Genomic DNA, 20,566 nt, shown 5'->3' on the forward strand with positions numbered 1-20,566 from the left:
CTGCCCTGCTCCGGCTTCATCCCAGCCACAGGACGCCTCCTGCTCCAGCACTGCATCCCGAGCACCCCAGTACCGGCACAGTTGCTCAGCAGGCTCCAGGCATTGAGGTATGGCTGGGTGCTGCCTCTGCAGTGCCTCGGGGATTACACCTGGATACTACTCCTGCCCCAGCTGTCAGCGTATTCTTTTCTTTCTCTTACAGGCAGCTGCGCTCCAGGTCCTCCCACCTCCATCTGCCCCTGTCTCTGTCTGATATGTTTGATATTAGGTTGTTTTATTGGAAAACCAACTAAATATCAAACATATTCTTACAGCGCCAGGGACGCCCAGCACCGACTTGGCCAGATGCTGCCCGTGCCATGCCTCAGACAGGGGGGCCCTCTGCACCCTGTCCTGCACCGTCTGCTAGTCCTCACTGCTCCAATAAAACCTGTCTGCCCATCTCCATGGGACTTGAGAGGGGGAGCCCAGAGCCGTCCGGGGGTTGGTGGAGGTTTGGGATGGTAGCAGGGTCAACGCTCGCCACCTGTCCCCCTGCTCACGCCAGGGATGATGACAATACAAAGGCCCGTGGCCCTGTGCCCAGCACTGCCTCCACTGCCCTGGTATGGGGGGGGGGGCGTTATTTATGGAGGTGCAGCCACTGCTCAGGGCCCTTGGTGGGGCCCTCCCCCCCAGTGCCCTGCCCAGGGTGCCCAGAGCTGCCACCAGGTCTCTGTCCCCCAGGCCCCCGAGTTCTGGCCCCTTTAGCCCTCTACATCTGTCCCTGGGTAGGAGCAGTAGGGGTAGGGTCTTCCATGGGAGATCCTAACTTGATTTATGGGACCATTGGGATCTCTGGGCCAGCATGAGGAGGCTAGAAACCTCTTGGCTGCAGACAAAGTGCCACCACTTGCCCTGAGAATTCCTCCCCGTGCCTGAGGAATCTGCTCCTCCAGCTGCCAACAGCATCTTCTACCTCAGCACAAAGCACCAGCATGGCTGGAGCTGGCCTTGGGTCTCAGCAGGCTCCTGGGGGACTCTGCCCCTGGTGCTGGGTGCAGTTTCCCCTGCTGCTCCCTGCAGAGCCAAACACTCTTGGCCAAGCCCTTGCTCCCGAAATAGCACCAGGATGATCTTGCCCTTTTCCATGCCACCCCCAGGCAGGGGTAAATGTCAGCCCAGGGCCACCAAAACATCCTAAGCCCCTCCAGGAAGGCAAATGGGGAGCGAGGACTTCGTGCCAGTGCTAAATAGACCCAGTTCAGCATCCTGAGGAAGTGCTCGGGGCTCGGGGTGTCCCGTTGCATGGGGGGAGGGGGTACCTGGGACAATGCAGGACCCCCTCTTGCAGACCCACTTCTGCTTTTTATAACACCGCAGCTGTCCTCGGGAGCCCAAATAAGGCTGTGACCACCCGGAGCCCCCGGGACACATAATGGGTCCTGAGCACAGACTTTTTGGGAAGGTGGGGAGGCGGGTCAGCCCAAGAAAGGCAAAGCCCCTGTGCTGGGCAGAGCTGATAAACGGTCAGTGAGGCACAGGCAACACAGCTGCCCTACCCACCCATTATCTGTCCTGCATCCCACTGCCCACCACTGCCTGTGTCCCACCAAGGATGGAGGCCATCAAGAAGAAGATGCAGATGCTGAAGCTGGACAAGGAGAATGCCCTGGACCGGGCAGAGCAGGCAGAGGCTGAGCAGAAGCAGGCAGAGGAGCGGAGCAAGCAGGTAGGGCAGACAGCCACAGCCCCCAGCCCAGGGGTTTTGGGGGGTGGCTTCTGCCTCTGCTGGGTCACGCTGAGCCCAGACCCAAAAGAGACTCTGCCTGGGGTATTGAGAGTGTGACAGCTGCCATTATGCCACAGCTCAAGGGCACCCCGAGGGCTGGCCAAGGCTCAATCCCAATGCCAGCTGGTGGGATGTGGGAAACGGATGGGCACTGTGGGGCAGAGCTGGTCCCAAAGATGGGGTAGGAGGGATGCCATGGGGCAGAGCTGAGCCTGGGATGAGGCAGGCAGGACTCTCTTGGGGTGTGGGGGTTAAGAGTGATGTCCACCTGTGGTGACGACACTGTCCTTCCAGCTGGAGGATGAGCTAGCTGCTATGCAGAAGAAGCTAAAGGGGACAGAGGATGAACTGGACAAATACTCTGAGGCCCTGAAAGACGCCCAGGAGAAACTGGAGCTGGCAGAGAAGAAGGCGGCGGATGTACGTATGGGGTGCAGGGTGGAAGCTGAGCACTGCCTTGCCCCCTTTCTGGGGGGGCCGCAGCCTTCCTTATGCCTTGGTGACACAGTTAAGTCCCTGCCCGGCTCAGTGTGCTCCCGATAAAGCTGTGTAGGTGTCCAGGAGCAGAGAATGGCCTTGTGAAGGACGTATCCGGAGGGCAGAGCCAGGCAGCGAGCAGCCCATCAAGTGCGGGATATGGGGTCCACGTGTCCCCAGGAAGCTCTGAGTCACGGCTGGGGGTGGAGGAGCCGAGCTCCGAGAGAGGAGGAGGAGGGGGGAGCCCTCATCCCCCTGAGGGCGGGGGCTCACGGCCAGGGTGAGCATTGCACAGCCCAGCTATTGTTGTCCGCTGTTTCCAGGAAAACAATGGTGCGAGCGGTGCAGGGTTTCACCCAGTGGCTGCTCTCCTGCCATCACGAGGCATGAGGCCCCGCTCATCACCTGTCAGGACCTGGCAGTCCTCGCGGGGCTGGGATGTCTCAGGGTCCAGTGTCAGAGTGATGCAGCCCAGCTGTGATGCAGAGAAGGCAGGAGCCGTCCTCTCCCGCTGTGCTCGTGGGGAAGCGCCTGAGCCCTGCACAGCACCTGGGCCCCTCTCACTGGGAGCTTCAGAGCCCTGGGACATGTCACCCTGCAGCTTTGCTTGCAGATCCCTGTCACCAGCCCTGCACTGGAATCGGTTTGTGTTGCAGCACTGCAGAGCTCTTGGGAGCCCGTTCCCTCCCTCACACCCTTCTTGCCTCCCTCTGCTCCTTGTTGGCATTTTCCCTGCTGTTACCACATCTCCACTTGCTTCTTTGTGGATCCCTCTCTGTGCAGCTGGACCCCTTTTCCTGGCTGCTGCTTCCCAGGGTGGCCCATGGGGGTCCCCCAGTTTGCCCCTGGCTCTGGGAAGTGGAAGGATTTTGCACCCTGGAGCATTGAAAGGGCAGAGCTGCCTCCCAGTTGCTTCCAGCCCAACAGAACCCTTTTGATTCCCACCTCATCCCTGGAAACATGCTATACCATACGTGCCATCACAGGCAAACGCTCCTGAAGCATCTACCTGCCTGGCTACCGAGGGTTTCAGGCCAGCAGCCTGGAGACTTTCCCTTCTATCCACATGCTTGAAGCACTGCCGAATAGGCTTTGTGGGGAATGAGAGCATTTAACAGGACTCAGTGACAGGGCTCAGTGATGTGTTTATTGAGCTCTTGGGTGGCTCCATGACCCTCATGACACTGAGGAACACAGCTCCCAGCTCCGAAGAATGCTGATCTTCGCAGCGTTACCTGCCCTGAGACAGGAGGATTTTAGCCTCGGCTCAGGCCGTTTCACCATTGGGACTTCACACATGGAAGTGGACTGGGAGCCTGGTGGCCACAGCCCTACCCCTGGGTGGAAGGAAGGAGCAGGATCTGCTCCAGGGCCGTGGGCTCATGTCCCCGGCAAAGTCTGGGGGTTCTCCAGAGGTGGCAATGCCCAACTCGCGGCGGGGCCGTGCGCAAATGCAGCCCGCGGGGCTGAGGGGCGTCCGGCCACGGAGCGGGGCGGCTCGTTTGGGGCCGAGTGGATCCTCCGGGCCCTGCCACACATGAGGCCCGTCCCGGTGCCTCCACGCCCATATGGGGCGGGTCCCGGTGAACCCAGGTGCTCGCGGGGCAGACCCCGGTCCTCCCCCCGGTGCCGGTGTCCCGTTCCCACTGGGGCCTGTCATGGTGTGAATCCCCCGCCCGGTGCTGGTGCCCCGTTCCCGCCAGGTCCCGACACATGTCCCCCACCCGGTGCCCCCATTCCCGCTGGTCCCGGCCTCGGTGGCCCTGCCACGCCCCGGGCGCGACGACCGCTCCTCATCCCCCGGTAACGCGCCCGCGGGTGGGTCGGAAGTGACGTCACTTCCGGCAGGCCGTTCCGGGCGCGGTCCCGGTGTCTGGGGGTGGCGGGGCTGGAGCGGAGAGACCGAGCATGGCGGGGGCCACCACTATCGAGGCGGTGAAGCGCAAGATCCAGGTGCTGCAGCAGCAGGCGGACGATGCGGAGGAGCGGGCGGAGCGGCTGCAGCGGGAGGTGGAAGCCGAGCGCCGCAACCGCGAGCAGGTACCGCCGGGGCCGTGCGGCGGGGACGGAGCCGGACGGGCGGCGCGCCCGGGGCCGGGGGTCATTCCGAGCCGCGGGAGTGCCCGCGGGATGCTGACACGGGCCGAAGCGTCAGCTGGGACCGGGGCTCTTCCTCTATGTCCGTGGCTCTCTGTGGGTCCCTGGGACCCGCCCGTGGTTCTGAGCAGACACCGAGGCCGGGAGGATCGGCCTGTCGTTGTTTCGCTGTTACCGGTGTCCCGGGACGAACAGCAGCAGGGAGGGACCCAGCCGGGGGGCGGGGGAGGCCCCGGCCATCTTGTGCGGCCCCGAGCCCGGAGCTGCGCGGGTAAGATGGAAGGAATGAGCGGGCTCCCTCGGGATGTGGCCAGCGCAGGAGCCCTCTGAAGCGCTTTCAGACACCGCATCCTGCCCGGATCCCGGCGAGCGGGGGTCTCCGCTGCCCTTGAGACCGGCAGCCGCGAGGGAAGAGAGGGGCTGGGGTGGGACTGGCTGAAAGAGAGGAAGGAGCAGGATCTGAGCTGGCAGCGTTCGCGCTCGCCACCGGGCTGGGAGCACCAGAAAGGCTGGGGACAGGGATGAGTTGACACGGGCAGGACCTCGAGGTGGCCGGCTCCCTTGGGCCTGGGGCACAGGCAAGGCTGGTGGCGTTTTGGGTACAGGTACAGGGGTGACACGGGAGGTCCTTGCTCGAATCTAAGCATGACTGTCGTTGAATTTGCAGTGATTTCGCTGCATTCGAAGTGTGAAGCTGAGCCCTGCCCCCTGAGTGCTCGAGCCTGTGCCCGTGACAACGCTGTGGCACTGCCGGGGATGGATTGGGCTCTGCTGCCCAGGCCCATGGCAGAAGCTCCTGCCACTCCCATGCCTCAGCTGGCTCTTTCCTTGCAGCCAGATATGGAATTCTCCTTGCAATAGCAGCATTGTCACGGGTACAGGCGTGTTTTTCCCAGCTCCCTGAACCTCTTTCAGGGGAGAGAACCAGTGCTCCCAGTATGGTGCCCAGGGCTTGCCTGGCCATGGGTCCTGGGGTATCCTCATGAATCTCTTGGAGCAGCAATGGGGAGTCCCAAAGGCCTGGATGAGCTTCTCACTTGATTTTCTGGACTCCAGGTGTTACCTGTTTCAGGGCTGCCTTCATGAAGGAAGCATGGAATAACAGAAATGTGCCACTTGTAGCAGGGGTGCCTGAAAGAGTCACCTGGAAGTGTCACCCCATGCTCTGGGAAAGCCTGACAGTTTCATCTGTATCTAGGGAGAAGCAACAGAACAGGAGGTGTCAGGGCTCTTCTGCATCAGGCGAGAGGCACTTCCTCAAAAATAAGGGTGGTTTTTGGGTGGGTTGAACTTGCCTGCACCAAGTAAAGGTTCAAGTTCAGAGGGTCAGGAAGTGGAGGCCCACTGTACTGATGTGTCTTCATTGCCTGGGAGAAGGAAGGAGGAGGTCCTCCACCTCAACATCTGGTAGCCCCTTTAACAGGGAAAAGATGCGTGTCAGTCAGCCTCCTTCCTGTTCTGTTTAAGGTATTGTTCCGTTCCTCTTCAGGCAGACCACTTCCCCTTTCAGTGGGGTGTGTGTTGGCTCTGGGCACCAAAGGGATGTGGGCTTCTCCAGAGCCAGCTGTACCTGCATGGGAGTTCCTCTGTGCTCTCCCAGCCTGGTCTTGGAACTGCCAGGGGTCCCTCAGTGCCGGTGAGGGGGGAGAGCTCAGACAGCCCCTCTGGGAGCTGGACGCAATTGTTGTTGGGCCCCAATCTAACACTGGCGCCTTTCATCATTCTGCTCCTCCCTCTTCAGGCCTAGTGAGGAGCAGTTCGTCTTGGAAGGATGCTTTGTTATGTGCAGCTGAGGTACTTTGTGTTTGTTTGGCATGTGCCTGTGCCCAGGTCTTTGCAGAAGATCACAGTGCTGCCCTGGAATGGCTGCAGTCCTGCCTGCCTTTGTAGTCCTGTTGGGGAGCAGGATTCTGGACTCTCCAAGGGTACCCTGGTGGGGTGTCAGAGTCCTGAAAGCATCTGGGCTGCCCTGGGCTTTGGCTGCAGTTAACAAATACGGCTGTAAGCAGGGGCCTCGTGGCCAAACAGGTCATTCCCCCAGGGTCCCAAAAAGATTGCAGCAAGTCTCAAGTTGACTGTTTAGTCTGGGTCTGATCCAGAAGAGGAGTGCCATGAAGGGATTTTCATCCTTGGCCTTGAGGTGCTTTGTTTTCAGCAGCACCGAAGGGCAATTCCTGTCCTCTGTATCTACCCTGGCTGTGTTCTGACTCAACACTGGAGCAAGCTACAGAGTGATGGCAGTGCTGTATTGCCTTACCGAGAACAAGCAAGTGGCTCTGCCACACAAGTGATGAACTGAGCACAAAGCTGCATGGTCTGTGTTCCCCACCATCTCTGTTGCCAGTGCAATGCCGTGGGGGCTGGCTTGTAGCCTCTTTGAAGACTGACTAGGACATGGATTGCAGTGTTTGTGGGGTGGGATGGCCTCTGATCTATGCCAGCTCCTTAAAGCCTCAGTCACATTTCTGGCAAATGTCTGCAGGCCGTCAGCAGTTTCATCAGCTCCCAATGTGTATGACTGAACCAAGGCAGCTATTGCTGGGGAACAGCCTCCTAGACCTGTCTCAAAACTGGAGAGGGGTTTTGCACCTTCTCTGGATTGTTTGTGAGTCGTTGGGAGGAAGGAAGCCTCAAGTACTGCAGGCTCTCCGCTGGGGCTGTGGGCACTGCAGCAACAAGCCCTGAGGCTGGGCAGCACCTGTGATCAGCCCAGCCTGCCAGCACCCAATACAACTTGGCACATCCTTGAACATGTTAATCCTTCTCACCTTGCTGATGAGAGGGTTTGCCTCAAGCAACACTCATGTCCAGATCACACCAGTAAACTGACTCTCTGCTAAGTGGCAGCTGTCACCACGCTCTGGTGTTGTGGATAAACAGGGCTGTGATGAATAGCCTGGCAGGATCCTGGCAGCTGCAGAGGCAGCCCTTGGTGTAAGTCGTCTCCTCAGTGTTTATGGCTTAAACTGTCAGAGCAGCACAGGCTGACAGTGAGAAACCTGCAGGAAGGCTGCTGTGCGGAAAAAGCATGCGGGATGTGTTGCCAAGATAAGTGGGAGAAGTGCTAAAGCATCCTGGGTTTGCTTTGGGCTCCTGTGTGCTGCTGCTGACCCCAAGGCAGATCTCACCTGCCTTACCCAAGCTGCTAAACCTGCACAGGCTGAGTACCCTCCTCTGCTCCCTGCAGGCTGAGGCAGAAGTGGCATCTTTGAATCGCCGTATCCAGCTGGTAGAGGAGGAGTTGGACCGAGCTCAGGAGCGCCTTGCCACAGCTCTGCAGAAGCTGGAAGAGGCAGAGAAGGCAGCAGATGAGAGCGAAAGGTGAGCAAGGACTCCTGCTTGCACTCTGTCAAACACCGAGTGTCCGCTGCCATCAACTTTTTGGGCTTCCTAGAGTGGGGGAGGAGATCCCACATCAAGGCTGGATGTGGGAGTCAGTGCCTGCTTATGCAGAGCAGCTAAAACAATGCTCATGAACCTGAGGCTGCTGATGGCCTTGAGTGTCCTGGAACCTGAGGCTTGGGAGCAAGGAAGTGCCATGTGCCACCATGCATCTCCGACTCCAAAGGAGGAGAAATAAATGGGTTCATGGACACCATTACCTTGTAAAGGTGGCTGCTGGTGGGGCAGCCTGTCTTCCATCTGCCTCTGCCAGCATGCTCCATCATGGCAGATGTCCCCTGACCTGGCCTGTGGTTCAAAGGGGAGGGGTCCACTTCCAGCTGTCTAATGTGTTTCCTCATGCACACACCGTGAGCAGCCTGACCCAGCTGGTGGCCTGGCATAGAGACAGACTTGTCTCTTCCTGCATTTGAAATAGGAAAGTGCTTGACATGGCTGTGCTGAGTCCCTAAGACAGCTGGGTTTGTTCTCAGCAGCATTGCACTTCCCTTGGCCTCGGAACCTTGTGATCTGCTGGAGGAATGGTCCAAGGAGCAGTTAATTCCAAGCAATTGAGGTTGCTGTATCCAGCCCAGAAGCCTCTGCCTTCCTGTGTCACTTTCTTCATTCAGAGGAGTTATGGCTTATCAGGAAGCACTGTGCTTCCAGGGCAGTGTTGTTAATGCTCTGAAACTCACTGCACTGCTGGCTTGTCCAAGATTGTTTTAAACATCTTCCCTCCCTGTGCTTGCTTTTGGGCAGAGGCATGAAAGTCATTGAAAACAGAGCTCTGAAAGATGAGGAGAAGATGGAACTGCAGGAGATCCAGCTCAAGGAAGCCAAGCACATTGCAGAGGAGGCAGACAGAAAGTATGAGGAGGTGAGACTCTTGCTCTAGTATGATTGACCTGGGCCAGTAGAGTTGAGTCCTCTTCCTGCTGATAGCAAATCTAAGGGCAGAGCCTGGCTCTCAGCAGACTTGCCTCTGCTTGGCCAAAAGCTCCAGTGGCTCCTGCAGGCATTCCTTCCATTCACTGCTATGCAGACCCTACAAGCACAAGACTATCCTCCTTCCTCTTTACTCTGATTCTCCTTTCCAGGTTGCTCGGAAACTGGTGATCATTGAAGGAGATCTGGAGCGCACTGAAGAGAGAGCTGAACTTGCAGAGTCGTGAGTAGTCCACTTGCATGTACCTGGCAGGTCTGCCTCTGCATGGAAACTAACACTGCATTGCTAAATTTGTTACACAAGGCCTGAAGCACAGGGTGGGTTTAGGTCTGTGAAGGAAAGGGATGAGAGCACTTCCCTCCTTGAAACAGGATTAACTCCACCTAGGACATGGAGTTTGTGAAGCCATTTGCCTTGGGTGGAGATGCTCTGCCCGTTTGCATGGAGGCATTCCCTAGTCATGGATGCTGGAGAGTCTTTCTCTCCTCAGTATTCACCAGCACTGCTTTGTGTGTGCAGTCACAAGATCATTCATGTTGCTACAGAGCACAGTGCTTGTCCTGAAGTGGCAGCGGCCTCCTGAGCCAGTGGCTGAAGTGACATATGGGGTGGCCAAGGGCAGAGCTGTGGCTGAGGCTGGTCTCTGGGCCTCTCCAAGTACTTGCAGTAACTACTACCGGCTTCTGCGCTGCTGAGCAGAAATCTCGGCTTCCTCTGCTCAGAGCAGAGACACAAATCCTGGTGCCCCATCCTTTCATATGTCTGGATGCTTTAGCTGATCCTTGAGGAGCTGGTCAGGGCCTTTCCCTGCTCTGGGCCTTGTCTAACACAGTTGGTGTGTACACAGCAGCAGCAGCAGCAGCAGCACTGTGCTTCCTACCCAGACGTGCATGTTGTGACCATGACTTTTTTGTGTTTCCCCCCACCCCCTTTTTTGCTCTGTGGTGGTGTGGTTTTGGTGCTCCTTTTGACCTTGCCCCCACCTGGCTTGTGCCCTTGTGTGACCGTCACTAACAGTCATTGCCGGGAGCTGCAGGAGCAGATCAGAGTGATGGACCAGAACTTGAAGTGTCTGTCTGTTGCCGAAGAAAAGGTACTAACTTTTCCCTTCTTGAACCATTAAACCAGAACTCATGTGGTCTCCTCACTATGCTCCTCCCCTCAGCTTAACTGTGTCTCTTTCTCTCTCTCCTGGAACATACTATCTTCTCTGCCCATAAATATCCCTGTCTGAGTGGTGGTGGCTGTCCTTCTGTCCATCAGAACAACTTCCCTCCATATAGCACACTAAACGTGAAGCTTCTCCTTGGAGACTCCCAAGTCTGGCAGAAACCTGTGTCCACATCTCACTGCTCAGCTCTGTGCCCCGTGCATGTGCTGGCAGAATACTTCAAGTGTGAGCTTGGAGGCAAATGGGAACTTGCTTTCTGCACAGGTGCCTTTGATAGGACTCAAAGCAGGATCCTATCCAGTCTCATTTCAGACAGTCTCCTAAAAAACTTCCTGGTCTTCCCTGCACATGGATTCACTTCTTGTTTCCTGTCTTTCTCTCCCACTTCTTCTTTCCCTTTTTTCTCTCCCCTTTCCTTACAAAACCCCACAGTAAATGTTCCGAGCTGGAGGAGGAGCTGAAGAATGTCACCAACAATCTCAAGTCTCTTGAGGCTCAGGCTGAGAAGGTAGGGCTACCTGTCCCAGGGCCAGAAACATTGCTGTTGTGCTAGATGGGTGTGTAAACAGCAGAGCACCCACTGGGGTGGAAATGATTCAGCTGCAGTCTTAAGCAAGCCAGGAGTGCTGTGCTTACTCTGCTGGGAGGGCTAACATAAGTCATTGGAGGGCTGTGGAAGCTGGGGTGTGGGAAGCCCAGCTGCCTTTCCCTGCCTTGGGACTTACTTAATCAACCAGAATGTTTAAGCTACTAAAATGTTAAGATGAGAATTTTTCTGCATCCAAGTTTGTGTTCCATGTCTTATATGAGGCTTGCTGCCTGATCCAGTCCTGTTGGACTTGGGTAAGGATGTGAACAACTCCCAGTTGGAAGGTTCTGTTGGCATGTATGCTGCAGTGATGAGTTTACGTCAGCCTCTCTAGTTGTGGGCTCTCTGGAGAGGGAGGTATCTGGGGCTGCTGACTGCTGACTCCTTTTCCACAGTACTCTCAAAAAGAGGATAAATATGAAGAAGAGATCAAGATTCTGACTGATAAACTCAAAGAGGTGAGTGACCATGTCAGGATGGCCCAGCTGGGTGAGCTGGCCTCAGCCGGACTGGGAAGAGATATGAAGGGTGGGAGACTCCATGTCCTCAGACTGATGCCCTTTGCTGTAGAGCTGTTGCACTAACTGGCTTATTTCTGTCTGGCAGGCGGAGACCCGTGCTGAATTTGCTGAACGCTCTGTAGCCAAGCTGGAGAAGACCATTGATGATCTGGAAGGTACATTCTGGGGACAGGAAACCAAAGAATGTGTGTTTAGTGAGAAGTTAAGGAGGGCTATCTCTCAGGTAGCTGGAGAGCGGAGAGGCTGCTGTGCTCCTCATAACTTGGAGCATAACCCAATTTACCTCCAAGGTGAGGCTTGGCAAGAGCCCTGCCCTGTGCCTCTGCTCTGAAAGCCGTTCCCTGGCTGTTCTGCAGCAGGTCTCAAATTCTCAAACCTGGCCTTATCTAGATAATTGGTGTATTATGGTAGTGATGTCCTTAGGAATGTAACTCAACCCCTGTGCTCCAGCTTAATCGAATTAATTTAGGAGTGGCATAGGAAAGAAACACCTGAACTTGTAAGAATTGGTCACAATAACATCTGTGCGTGCAGAACATCATGCATGTGCTGGCTACTGCAAATGGTGTCTTGCAAGTCAACCACAGGAGTCAGTGAGTCTTGAAACAGCCCCCATGAACACTCAGACTCCCCAGTGTGAGTCCTGAATCAAGGTTAAATCGCCAGCAATTCAGTCCATGGGGTAGTCAGCCTGTGCCAAGGGTGCATTCCTTTCCTCCTCCCATTCCTTCACACAGTTCTTCAGGAACACTCCTGAGGCCAGCCACCGCAGAACCTGGCCCCAAGCCACAGAGGGAGAAGGTTTCAGCTGCCTCCCTTAAATCTGGGACTGTGGCCAGATTCTTCTGTGGATTGCTGTGGCTGGAGCAGTGGTGCTGGTAAACCAAAGCCCTTACAGGTCTCCTACCTTGACCGCAGGTGGGCCTTTGTGGTCTTTTAGTGCGAGGTCTTGGAAATACAAAGCACCATCCTACGGTCTGGAGTCACTCTTATTATCTAGAAATAGCAATGGTGTCAGCTGAGCTCTTCCAGAGCTGCAGCCAAGCAGCAATCTGAACCACCTCATGATCCAGGACAAGCTTTTATTTGGACCTGCAAAAAGTCCTCCAAATCCCTGCATGCTCCCCTTGAAATCTGTTGATTGAGAATTGGCTCTGGTCTACAGCCTTGCTGCTGGAGTGACCTAGTTTATGACAACTGACAAAGTTCCCTAGGCTCTGTGAGGCTGTTAACTGTACTATAGCCCAGGCAGCAAGAGCTGGAGCAGCCTGTGCCAGCTCTGCAGGGCTCAGGGATGTGACAGCACAGTTCCAGGCCTACCCCTCCCTGGAGGCGGAGGGCTGCCTGTCTGCTCCATTATCTGATGGAGAACACTGGTGTGGCCAGTCTGCTCCCCCTCCTCACTGCATCCTTACAGGATTGGAATTTCCTCTGATGCCCAGCTCTATTACATGACTGACTTCTCCCAAGCCAGTCTTTGCATTGAGACATGGGTGAGAGCAAAGCACCTCAATTATCAGTGTTCTCCTTAGGTGTAACAAGCTTCTCCCTAAGTGGATGGAGTTGCCTTTCCCTGCTGCTCCTACTGACACTGGTTCCTGCTGACCTAGCTGGACAGCTTGTTTTTACAAGGTGATGTGGTTTGAGTGCTTGGCCATTGGAACTGGATTGTAATCCTGAAAGGCACTTGTGGGTCAGTCAGTCCTCATGCTGCTGGAACCCTTCTGTTCATTGATGGGGATGAACACGGAGTTGTGATGGCTCCACGTCTAACTTCATTTTCTTCTGTTCATGAATCCCATCCTGCTTTTCCTGCCCCAGAGTGTTGGAAGAACTCCTTTGCCTTCCCTCATTGTTTTCCTTTTGTTCTCCTCCTAAACGTCTTCTAGATGAGCTCTATGCCCAGAAACTGAAGTACAAAGCAATTAGTGAGGAACTGGACCACGCCCTGAATGACATGACTTCCATGTAAATATGAGCTGGCTGGAGTTCGCCTCTTGCTTCAGCAGGCTGGACTGCCAGTGCTTGCTTGGTTTGCTGTGGTTTCTGTAGTTGGAGAATTGATGGCACTGTGCCGCCCAGGTTACTTCTACAGATCTGCCCAAGTTGCCTCAGCATGCCTTCCTCTAACTCTAGGTCCTTGTGATCTGCATGTGTAACCAAGTGCTCTGCTGGCCTGAAAGGGTTCTGACTTAAATTTGAGTGCAGTTCCCATTCTTGCTGTGAAAGGCTTTCTCAGGAAATGTGGCTTTGTTATCTGATGGAGCCACTGGGCCATGGTCTCAGGATTCCTTCTGGAAGAGGCTGTGGATAGTGCTTAGGTGGATTCCTTAGGAATTGCCACAATAGGCTTGAGATGGGCCGGATCATGAACTGATCTGTGGAAGTAGCTGAACTTGTGTGTTTCTGCAACTTTGCTCCTCAGCTTTGGTGTTCAGATCTGCAGTGGGTGCTGCTAACAACTTCTCCACCTGGTCCTTGAGCTAACCCAGGAGAGGCCAGGTCCTCACCCCACAGAGAAGAGCCTTAACACGAGTGTCCCAAAGTTCCCTAAGCAGTTTGCTGTGCACAAACACTGAAGCTTCTCTTTAAATTAGTGTCTCCTTCTGTCTCACACAGATAAGTCTTGTGATTCCAAACTCCGCTTTGGATTTGTCTCTCTGCTTGGTGGCTTGTTCTGCATCTGCACCCGTCATTCGTGCTCTCTTCATCTGACTCTGAATTCCAGTACCTTTTTCCAGTTACTGTGCACAGGGCATCCCTGGGAATTGGTGCTCTAAAGACACGGAAGCAGCAGCAGCAGCCCCCCAGTTCTGCTGCACTTGCTCCCAAACAAAGCTCCCTCTGTGTGACCTGATGTGCCAGACACAGCCTGCTCTGAGGGGCTGCCCTTTCCGTGTCGGGGGAACTGGGAGGATGTTGTTCTCATCTGCATATCTTGTGTGGAGCCATAAAGCTCTTTTTGTATTTCTCTTGCCTCTTGCTCAAGCATGATGTCACCTTTTTTAAGGAAAACAATTCTTGCATAAATGGCCATTGCTTTTGAGAAACGAGTTTCTAGTGACCACTTGCTGCTTTAGAATAACTGTTTCAGCATTACCTTCAAACTGGTGTCACCCTTGGTGCAACACAGACCTCACTAGCATGCTGGATTTTCCTTTGAGGTGTGTTACTGGCTCCCAGACGTGATGGCAACTCTGCAGACAAGGCCTGTGGGGTCAAATGGGAGGCTGGGGGTTGCATCAGGAGGCCCTGGAGCTGTGCCTGACTGAAGACACTCCTCATTCCTGCCTGCTTTGGAGTGTTCACCAGCACTGGTTGCCAAATGCTAGCTTGCAGTGGGAGGTCACACACCTGATAGTTGTTAGCCAGGGTATGGAAGCCAATAAATACTGTGTGTGCTCTGGCTGGTCTCCAGTGGGGCAGAACTGGTTGGGTGTGAGGTGCTGCCTGTGCCAGGGGGAGGGATGTGTGGCCTCTTCCTTCAGGAATGAGAAGACACTGCAGCAGGGATGTGAGCATTTGAGCCGGGGAATCTTTTGCAGAGCCCTCCCCTCCCCATGCAGGGGCTGAGGGCTACAGGATCCTTCTAGGAGCATGTCATGGAGCTTCCCACTGAGCACTGCCACTGGCAGTGGGCTGTGAATGCCTGGCGTGTGTCACCACTGGCGCTGTTGCTAGTTGATCTGGTATGATAAACACTGGTCATCCTCTCAAAATGGTATGTGCTGTCTCATGGTGGTTAGTCAAATACTTATTCCTTTCTGGATTGCTTCGTCTGCCACAGTGCCCGAAGAGCCCTTCGTGAGCAGCATTCTGATGACATGGGACACTTCCCGTGGCTTTCTCAGGTTTGTGCCCTTCTGGTCTCCACATGACAGCACTGGCAGTCAGGATATGCACACCCATATGCCCCAGCCTGTCCCACTCTGTCTTTGGTGGCCAGTCTGGATGGGGAAGGGAGGGAACATTCAAGGAATTTCAAAGTGTGGTCTGATTCTCTGGGGATGTGGGGCAGTAGCTGTGCCCTGTAAGCACAGAGCAAGAACCCAGAAGTCTTCAGTAACCCAACTGCAGCTGGAGTTGAGGATCTGGATCCTGTGGGACAGGCAGGGCTTCTGTAAATATGAAGGCTTCCAGGCTAGTGTTCCATTGTCAGCTCTTATGACAACAGGGACACCATCATTGTCTGTCAATATCTGAAGGGAGGGTGTCAGAGGATGGAACAGGTTCTGCTTGGTAGTGCCCAGCAGTAGAACAGGCAACACATAGAAACTGATGCTCAGGAAGTTCCACCTGAACATGGGGAAGATTTTCTTTCCTGTGTTGTTAACTGAGCATTGAGAAGATTGCCCAGAAATGGTGTGAAGTCTCCCTCACAAGAGATATTCCAGAATGATCTGGATATAATCCTGTGTGATGTGCTCTGGGATGACTCTGCTTAAGCAGAGAGGTTGGACCCACAGATAACCTTTTCAACTTCACCCCTTCTGTGATAGTTAGTGGGTGGGAGGTGGTAGCCTGCCCTTGGGAAGTGCCTCTCTCCTCACAGGGAGGTCTAGTTGCATCCTGATTTGCTGTGGGGAGCTGGTGGCTCTTCTCTGCACAGTGATGTTCCTGGGAGTGTTATCTAAGGCTGGGCTGTGGCAGGCCCTTTTCCCACTCATCCGGAAGGAATCCACTCTGGGTGGTGGATGGGTGTGTGGGTGGGTGATGCAGTGTTTACCCTGGGAGGTTTTGGAGGCATCTGGTCTGACTGGATTGCTGGGCTTGTGCAGGCTGGTTAGTGTGAGCTGTGCTGTGATGTGGGAGTGCTGCAAACATAGGTTAACTGACCAGGAGAGCGAGATCCTGGGGGTCCCCATGTCCTGGTGCTCCCTGAGTGGCAGGGATAGCTGGTGAGGCTGCCCTGGGGTTGGGCGTAGAAGGGAGCAGGCCAAACATGGCTGCTGCAGATGTGGGCAGGTGCTCTATATGGAGAAGCTGTTCCTGAAGTCTGGGAAGTTCAGTCATGCTAAACACTCCAGTCTGCTACCTTGTGTGGGTGAATCATCAGGTCCCTGTTCAAGCAAACAGGAATGTTTGCTTGAAAGCTGTGAGCTGTTGCACCAAGTCCTGTGAGCACAGTTCATTCTCATCCTCTGCCACTCAGGACCAGCCTGAATCCCTTAGATCTGGGGAATGGCATTGGGGCTGCTCAGAGCCAGCATGGAGCCAGTCCCTCACAGCAGTAGTAGCTGTTGTGTGAGGCATGGGCCAGGATGCCACATACCCACAACTTCTAGATTGTGGTAGGACAAAAATCATTGGCTTGTCTGCCTGTGCCTCGGTCCCTTAGTGGCTTTAAAGAAGGGACAACAATCAGCATTACTGACCTCTCCTGCAGAGCGAGATGCAGTTAGAGCAGGTCCTGAGGACTGAGAGAAGCTGAGGGTGAAGCTGAAGTTGAGCTTCCCCCTCTGTGTGCAGGTGTTACATTAGAGGGACTGACCTGAGACTCTGGGGAGGGCAACATGCTTTGGTTGCTCCATGTAAACCACTTGACTTTCTGGAATTTTACCCAGCTAGGTCTTGTTCAAGAGCAAAATATTCTGAGATTGAAAGCAATGAAAAATGGTGTAGCTCCCCTTCAGAGGGTGCCTGAGAATCCTAGGACCTCATAGTACAAGCATTAGAGGGGAAGCCCAAACCAAGGCTGTGCTTTAGGCTCACTCCTCCAGCAGAGGCATCACACTGTGTCGCTGCAGGTGGTGCTGGTAGGTTCTGCCAGGCTGGAAGATGGTGCATAAGGTTTTTTCACTGCATGAATTCTCCTAAGTGCAGGAATTGGAGCTGTCAGGCTGGGAGGACTCTGCCCATGCAAATGAGCAGGGAGAGATGCTGAATCTCTGTGGTGGCTGGTTGTGGCTGACAGGCTGTGTGGCAGGACATGGGCCACTGAGCCCTGAGAAGTGACAGATCCTGGAAAGGGACCAAACATGCTGATGACCATGAGTGCTTGGCATGAGCCTTGAGGATGCATGTGGCAGCTAGACCTCTATGGGGCTATAAGGACAGGGACTGGAGAGGCCACGGCTGCAGAGGCAGTGGCAGCTTGTGCTCTGCTCATGGAGTTGTTCTGGGACAGATGTAAAAGAGGACCCTGTACTCCAAAAGTCCCTCTGTCCTGTACCTGAAGCAGTTGCTGCCTTCAGTCCTGTCTGGGTTGTGAGTGTGGCACCAGGTGTGTTCTCAGAGGAAGGTCCTCCAGGCCTAGGTTGAGATGTTGTCATTCTCAGTTCTTCTGGTGTGCCTGTCCTGCTGTTCAAACCCTGTAAATCGCAGTGTGCTGTGGCTCCCTCTGGAAGCTATTTCTGGTGCAGCTGTGGCAGGACTCGTTTCTGCAATGTGCTCCACAGGTTTAAAGATCTCTGTCCTTTCTGGGGTCCAGCCCAGCCCTGCCTGCAGGCTCCTCTTCTGGTGTCTCCTCTTCCTTTCTTTGCCTTTGCACATCTTTGACAGCACTTTCACTTCTGCCCACACTTGGTTTCCTCTGTGATCTTCCTGAACTGAAGCACAAGTTAGAGAAAGACAAACCTTTGGGAATAACCCAGGCTGTCCTCAGAAGCACATGTTATGGAGACAGCTTTTTTGATGTGCTCATCTTGGTGCTCTACTAACCTTCCCTTTCTCTTTTTTTCTCTCTTCCTCTTGTTTCCCTTATCCTGTCACTGCTGCAGAGTGCCTGTACAGCCAGCTTGAGAAAAACCGCCTGCTCTCTAATGAGCTGAAGTTAACGCTGCATGATCTGTGTGACTGAGAAGGGGCCCACTAATCCCATTAAACAAGCTTATTTCGACCACCAGTGCTGTGGACCACAGTGAAATCTGATCATTAAGACTGGCAGACTTGCGAATTTTATGCAATTGCTGCTTTTTAATGAGGCACTTGGATATAACCTGTAATTTATTTAAGCATTTTTTTAATATATAAAGGTAACCTCTATTCTTGGTGAAGTCACCCCTCAGACTTGGCTGGTTTTTGAGCAGTCTTGGTTGCTTGTCCAGGGGGTCCTGCCTGGCTCCTCCATGGAACCAGTATAGCTGCACCCCCTAAATGAAGGGTGGGGTGAAGTTAGACTTACGTCTGCTTGAAGCTGCCTGTCAAGTGCTACAACTTAATTTACTATTAGCTGAATGACTGTAGGATTTACTGGTGCATGGAATGATGGCTTCTACCAATAAATGACTGACCTTGTGGTCTGTGAGACACTGCACACCTGTATTCCTATCTAGGGGAGTCCTAATTGAGAAGGTTTGGGGGCAGAAGTAATTTCCCAGGCCTGACCCCAGTGCAGCTGCAGAGCCCTGAAATGGGTTGGGAAAGCTCACAGACATCTTGACAGCAAATGCCGAAATGCACAGCCTGAAGCTGTGTCCTGAGTTCCTGCAGGGGATATTTAAATGCTGCCGTTGCTCATGCTCGAGGAAGGCTGTTCTCTGTGCAGAGTTTCTGGCCCTGGGGAGGTTGGGAGTGGCTTTGGGAGTCTGCCTGTACCTAAAGGACGTTTTTCTACAGTCTGTCTGTCCAGTGTCCCAGCGTGTGGATGTCTCCAGTGATATGGGTGGGCTCACCTTTGGAGTGAAGCCTACTTAGAGCACTAGCTGCTGATCTGCTCTCCTCCTGGCTTAAGGAACATGTGAGAATTGACTGCATAGCTGCCTGTAGTGTTGGGCAGGGTGCAGCTCCCTCACTCCTCACTCTCTGCCTATCACTGGCCCAGCTCCTGCCCTGCTGCCCTCCAGGCTGGTGGTCTGCTCCCTGCTGCTGGGCTTGGCATCCCTGCCCTGTGCTGAGGGGACGGGGGGCACAGCCAGCTGTAGTTCCAGGGGGTGGTTTTCAAGTGTGTGTTGCTCTTGGGTGCCTTGCTGGGCCACGTGTGTCAACCGTGGAGGTGTGGAAGCCCTGGGAAGAGCTGGCTGCAGTCAGAGACACCTGCATGTGAAACACTGCCTAGAGCTCTGGCTAAAGGTGCACCATGGCCATACTGACTGGCAGTGTGAGAGGTGAGGGCTACATACAAGCCAGGTAACCTCAGAGCTTCCAGCTGCACCCAGCCAGGCACTCCGGTCCAAGGATCGCTGCGGCAGTGTGTGGGGAAAGGGCTGGCACAAGCTTTTTTTGGCAAAGGATTCTCCATTGTTTCATGCTGATTTGTAACTCTCAACTCTTGCTTCCTGCCAGATAAACTGAAATCCACCAAAGAGGAACATCTCTGCACGCAAAGAATGCTGGACCAGACCCTGCTAGACCTGAACGAGATGTAATGGATCCCTGCCACTGCCTCCGCCATGCAATGCCTGCTCAGCTGCTGCTGCCCTCTAACCCTGGGACCAGAGTTTACTTTCTGTTGCCAATTTGACCAAACACAAATCTCCTTTGTTCCTGGGTTAAAGGCCACCATGTTGGGCAGAGCTTCAAACAGCATCATTAAGGGAAATAAGCAATGCAATAATGTTTGGAGAGCATGTTTGAGATGTACACATTTTGTAACTACCTTTTTTTGTAGCAGCCATTATAAACATTCCAAATAACGTGTGAGCTGGTGAGCTATACTTCAAAGCTCTTGGCTTTAAAATTTGGTATTAACCTTCTGTTAATTGGCTCTGGGCCACCCTGCTTTGGCAGGGCAAGAAATGGATATGATGGTTCTGGCTGTGAGTCAGAGTAGCCAAGCTAGGGATGAAAGCCTGTTGGGAAAACTTCTTTCCAGGAGCTGTTTGCTAAAAGCACAGTTCAGTTTTTCAGCTTTAAGGTAACTCTGTGTTGGGAAGGAACAACTTGGGTGAAAGCATCATTTTTTTGGGTGTGTTTGTTTTTTTTTTTAAGCCAAGCCCGTCATCTGAACAATTGAACCCTCACAGGGATTGTGTCCCTTCCCCTCCATACCTGAAGGGCTTAGAGAAGCCACTGTCCCTGTAACCCATTGCTACCCTGAGGCTGACTTTGCCTTCACTAAGTGCTGATGCACCAAGCTTCACTGCTCATCACTGGGTTACACTTAACTGCTTAAGTACAACAGCCTTGTGTTCTTGGAGAAGTGGTTTTGCCTACCTGGAGGGATGGAGCCAAGCCTTCCCTCCTGCCCAGGACTGCTCTTACTGTCTTAATTGAGTACGAGCCATCTTGCTGTGCATTGCTGATGTGTTGTGGTTGTGAGGTGTGAGTGTGGCAATGTCACACTTGCAGTGTGTAGCTTGTGGTTTGAGCATGCTGCTTGGTTGTAGCAGTTTTTGGGGCCAATCTGGAGACAAAAACCCTATCCAGTGTTTTGATACTAAATTGAAAAATTGTGTTACTGTCTTTTGAAATAAAAACTGATCCCTCCTCACGGCTGCTGGCTGCAGAGCTTTACTGTGCAGGCTTGTGGGGGATGAGGGTGGGGATGGTGTATGTGCCCAACCTATGACCAGGCATAGGGTAAGTAGCACTTCCCAGGGCAAGAGTGCAAAGTAGGACTGTTGTGATGAGTTCCTCAGTCAGTTTGGAGATGACACTGAGTTGGGTGGAAGTGTTCACCTGCTGGAGGGCAGGAAGGCTCTGCAGAGGGATCTGGATCCATGGGCCAAAG

At 54.0% G+C, this 20,566-nt stretch overlaps 1 protein-coding gene across 25 annotated transcripts; it reads left to right on the forward strand.

Annotated features, from left to right (window-relative positions):
* The first annotated feature begins 475 nt into the window (after positions 1-475).
* Positions 476-20,326, forward strand: TPM3 (tropomyosin 3). Of its 25 annotated transcripts, none has more exons than XM_023941678.2 (12): positions 1,526-1,711; positions 2,066-2,191; positions 7,533-7,666; positions 8,489-8,606; positions 8,827-8,897; positions 9,693-9,768; positions 10,831-10,893; positions 11,042-11,111; positions 12,846-12,924; positions 14,744-14,807; positions 18,514-18,634; positions 19,180-20,326. In XM_023941678.2, the coding sequence occupies exons 1-11, from the start codon at positions 1,598-1,600 to the stop codon at positions 18,589-18,591; spliced, it is 993 nt and encodes a 330-aa protein (XP_023797446.1). In that variant the 5' UTR covers positions 1,526-1,597; the 3' UTR covers positions 18,592-18,634; positions 19,180-20,326. The 25 variants fall into 25 exon arrangements, 17 of the variants coding, with proteins under 17 accessions (XP_023797449.1, XP_023797446.1, XP_086722057.1 ...); XR_015279831.1 differs by lacking the exon at positions 9,693-9,768 and adding an exon at positions 10,279-10,354 and having other exon boundaries at positions 1,529-1,711; positions 17,676-18,634; XM_023941676.2 differs by lacking the exon at positions 9,693-9,768 and adding an exon at positions 10,279-10,354 and having other exon boundaries at positions 1,530-1,711.
* The last annotated feature ends 240 nt before the right edge of the window (positions 20,327-20,566 follow it).

Source organism: Cyanistes caeruleus, chromosome 30 (genome assembly GCF_971803275.1).
Source record: "Cyanistes caeruleus chromosome 30, bCyaCae1.hap1.1, whole genome shotgun sequence".
Taxonomy (NCBI): Eukaryota; Metazoa; Chordata; class Aves; order Passeriformes; family Paridae; genus Cyanistes; species Cyanistes caeruleus.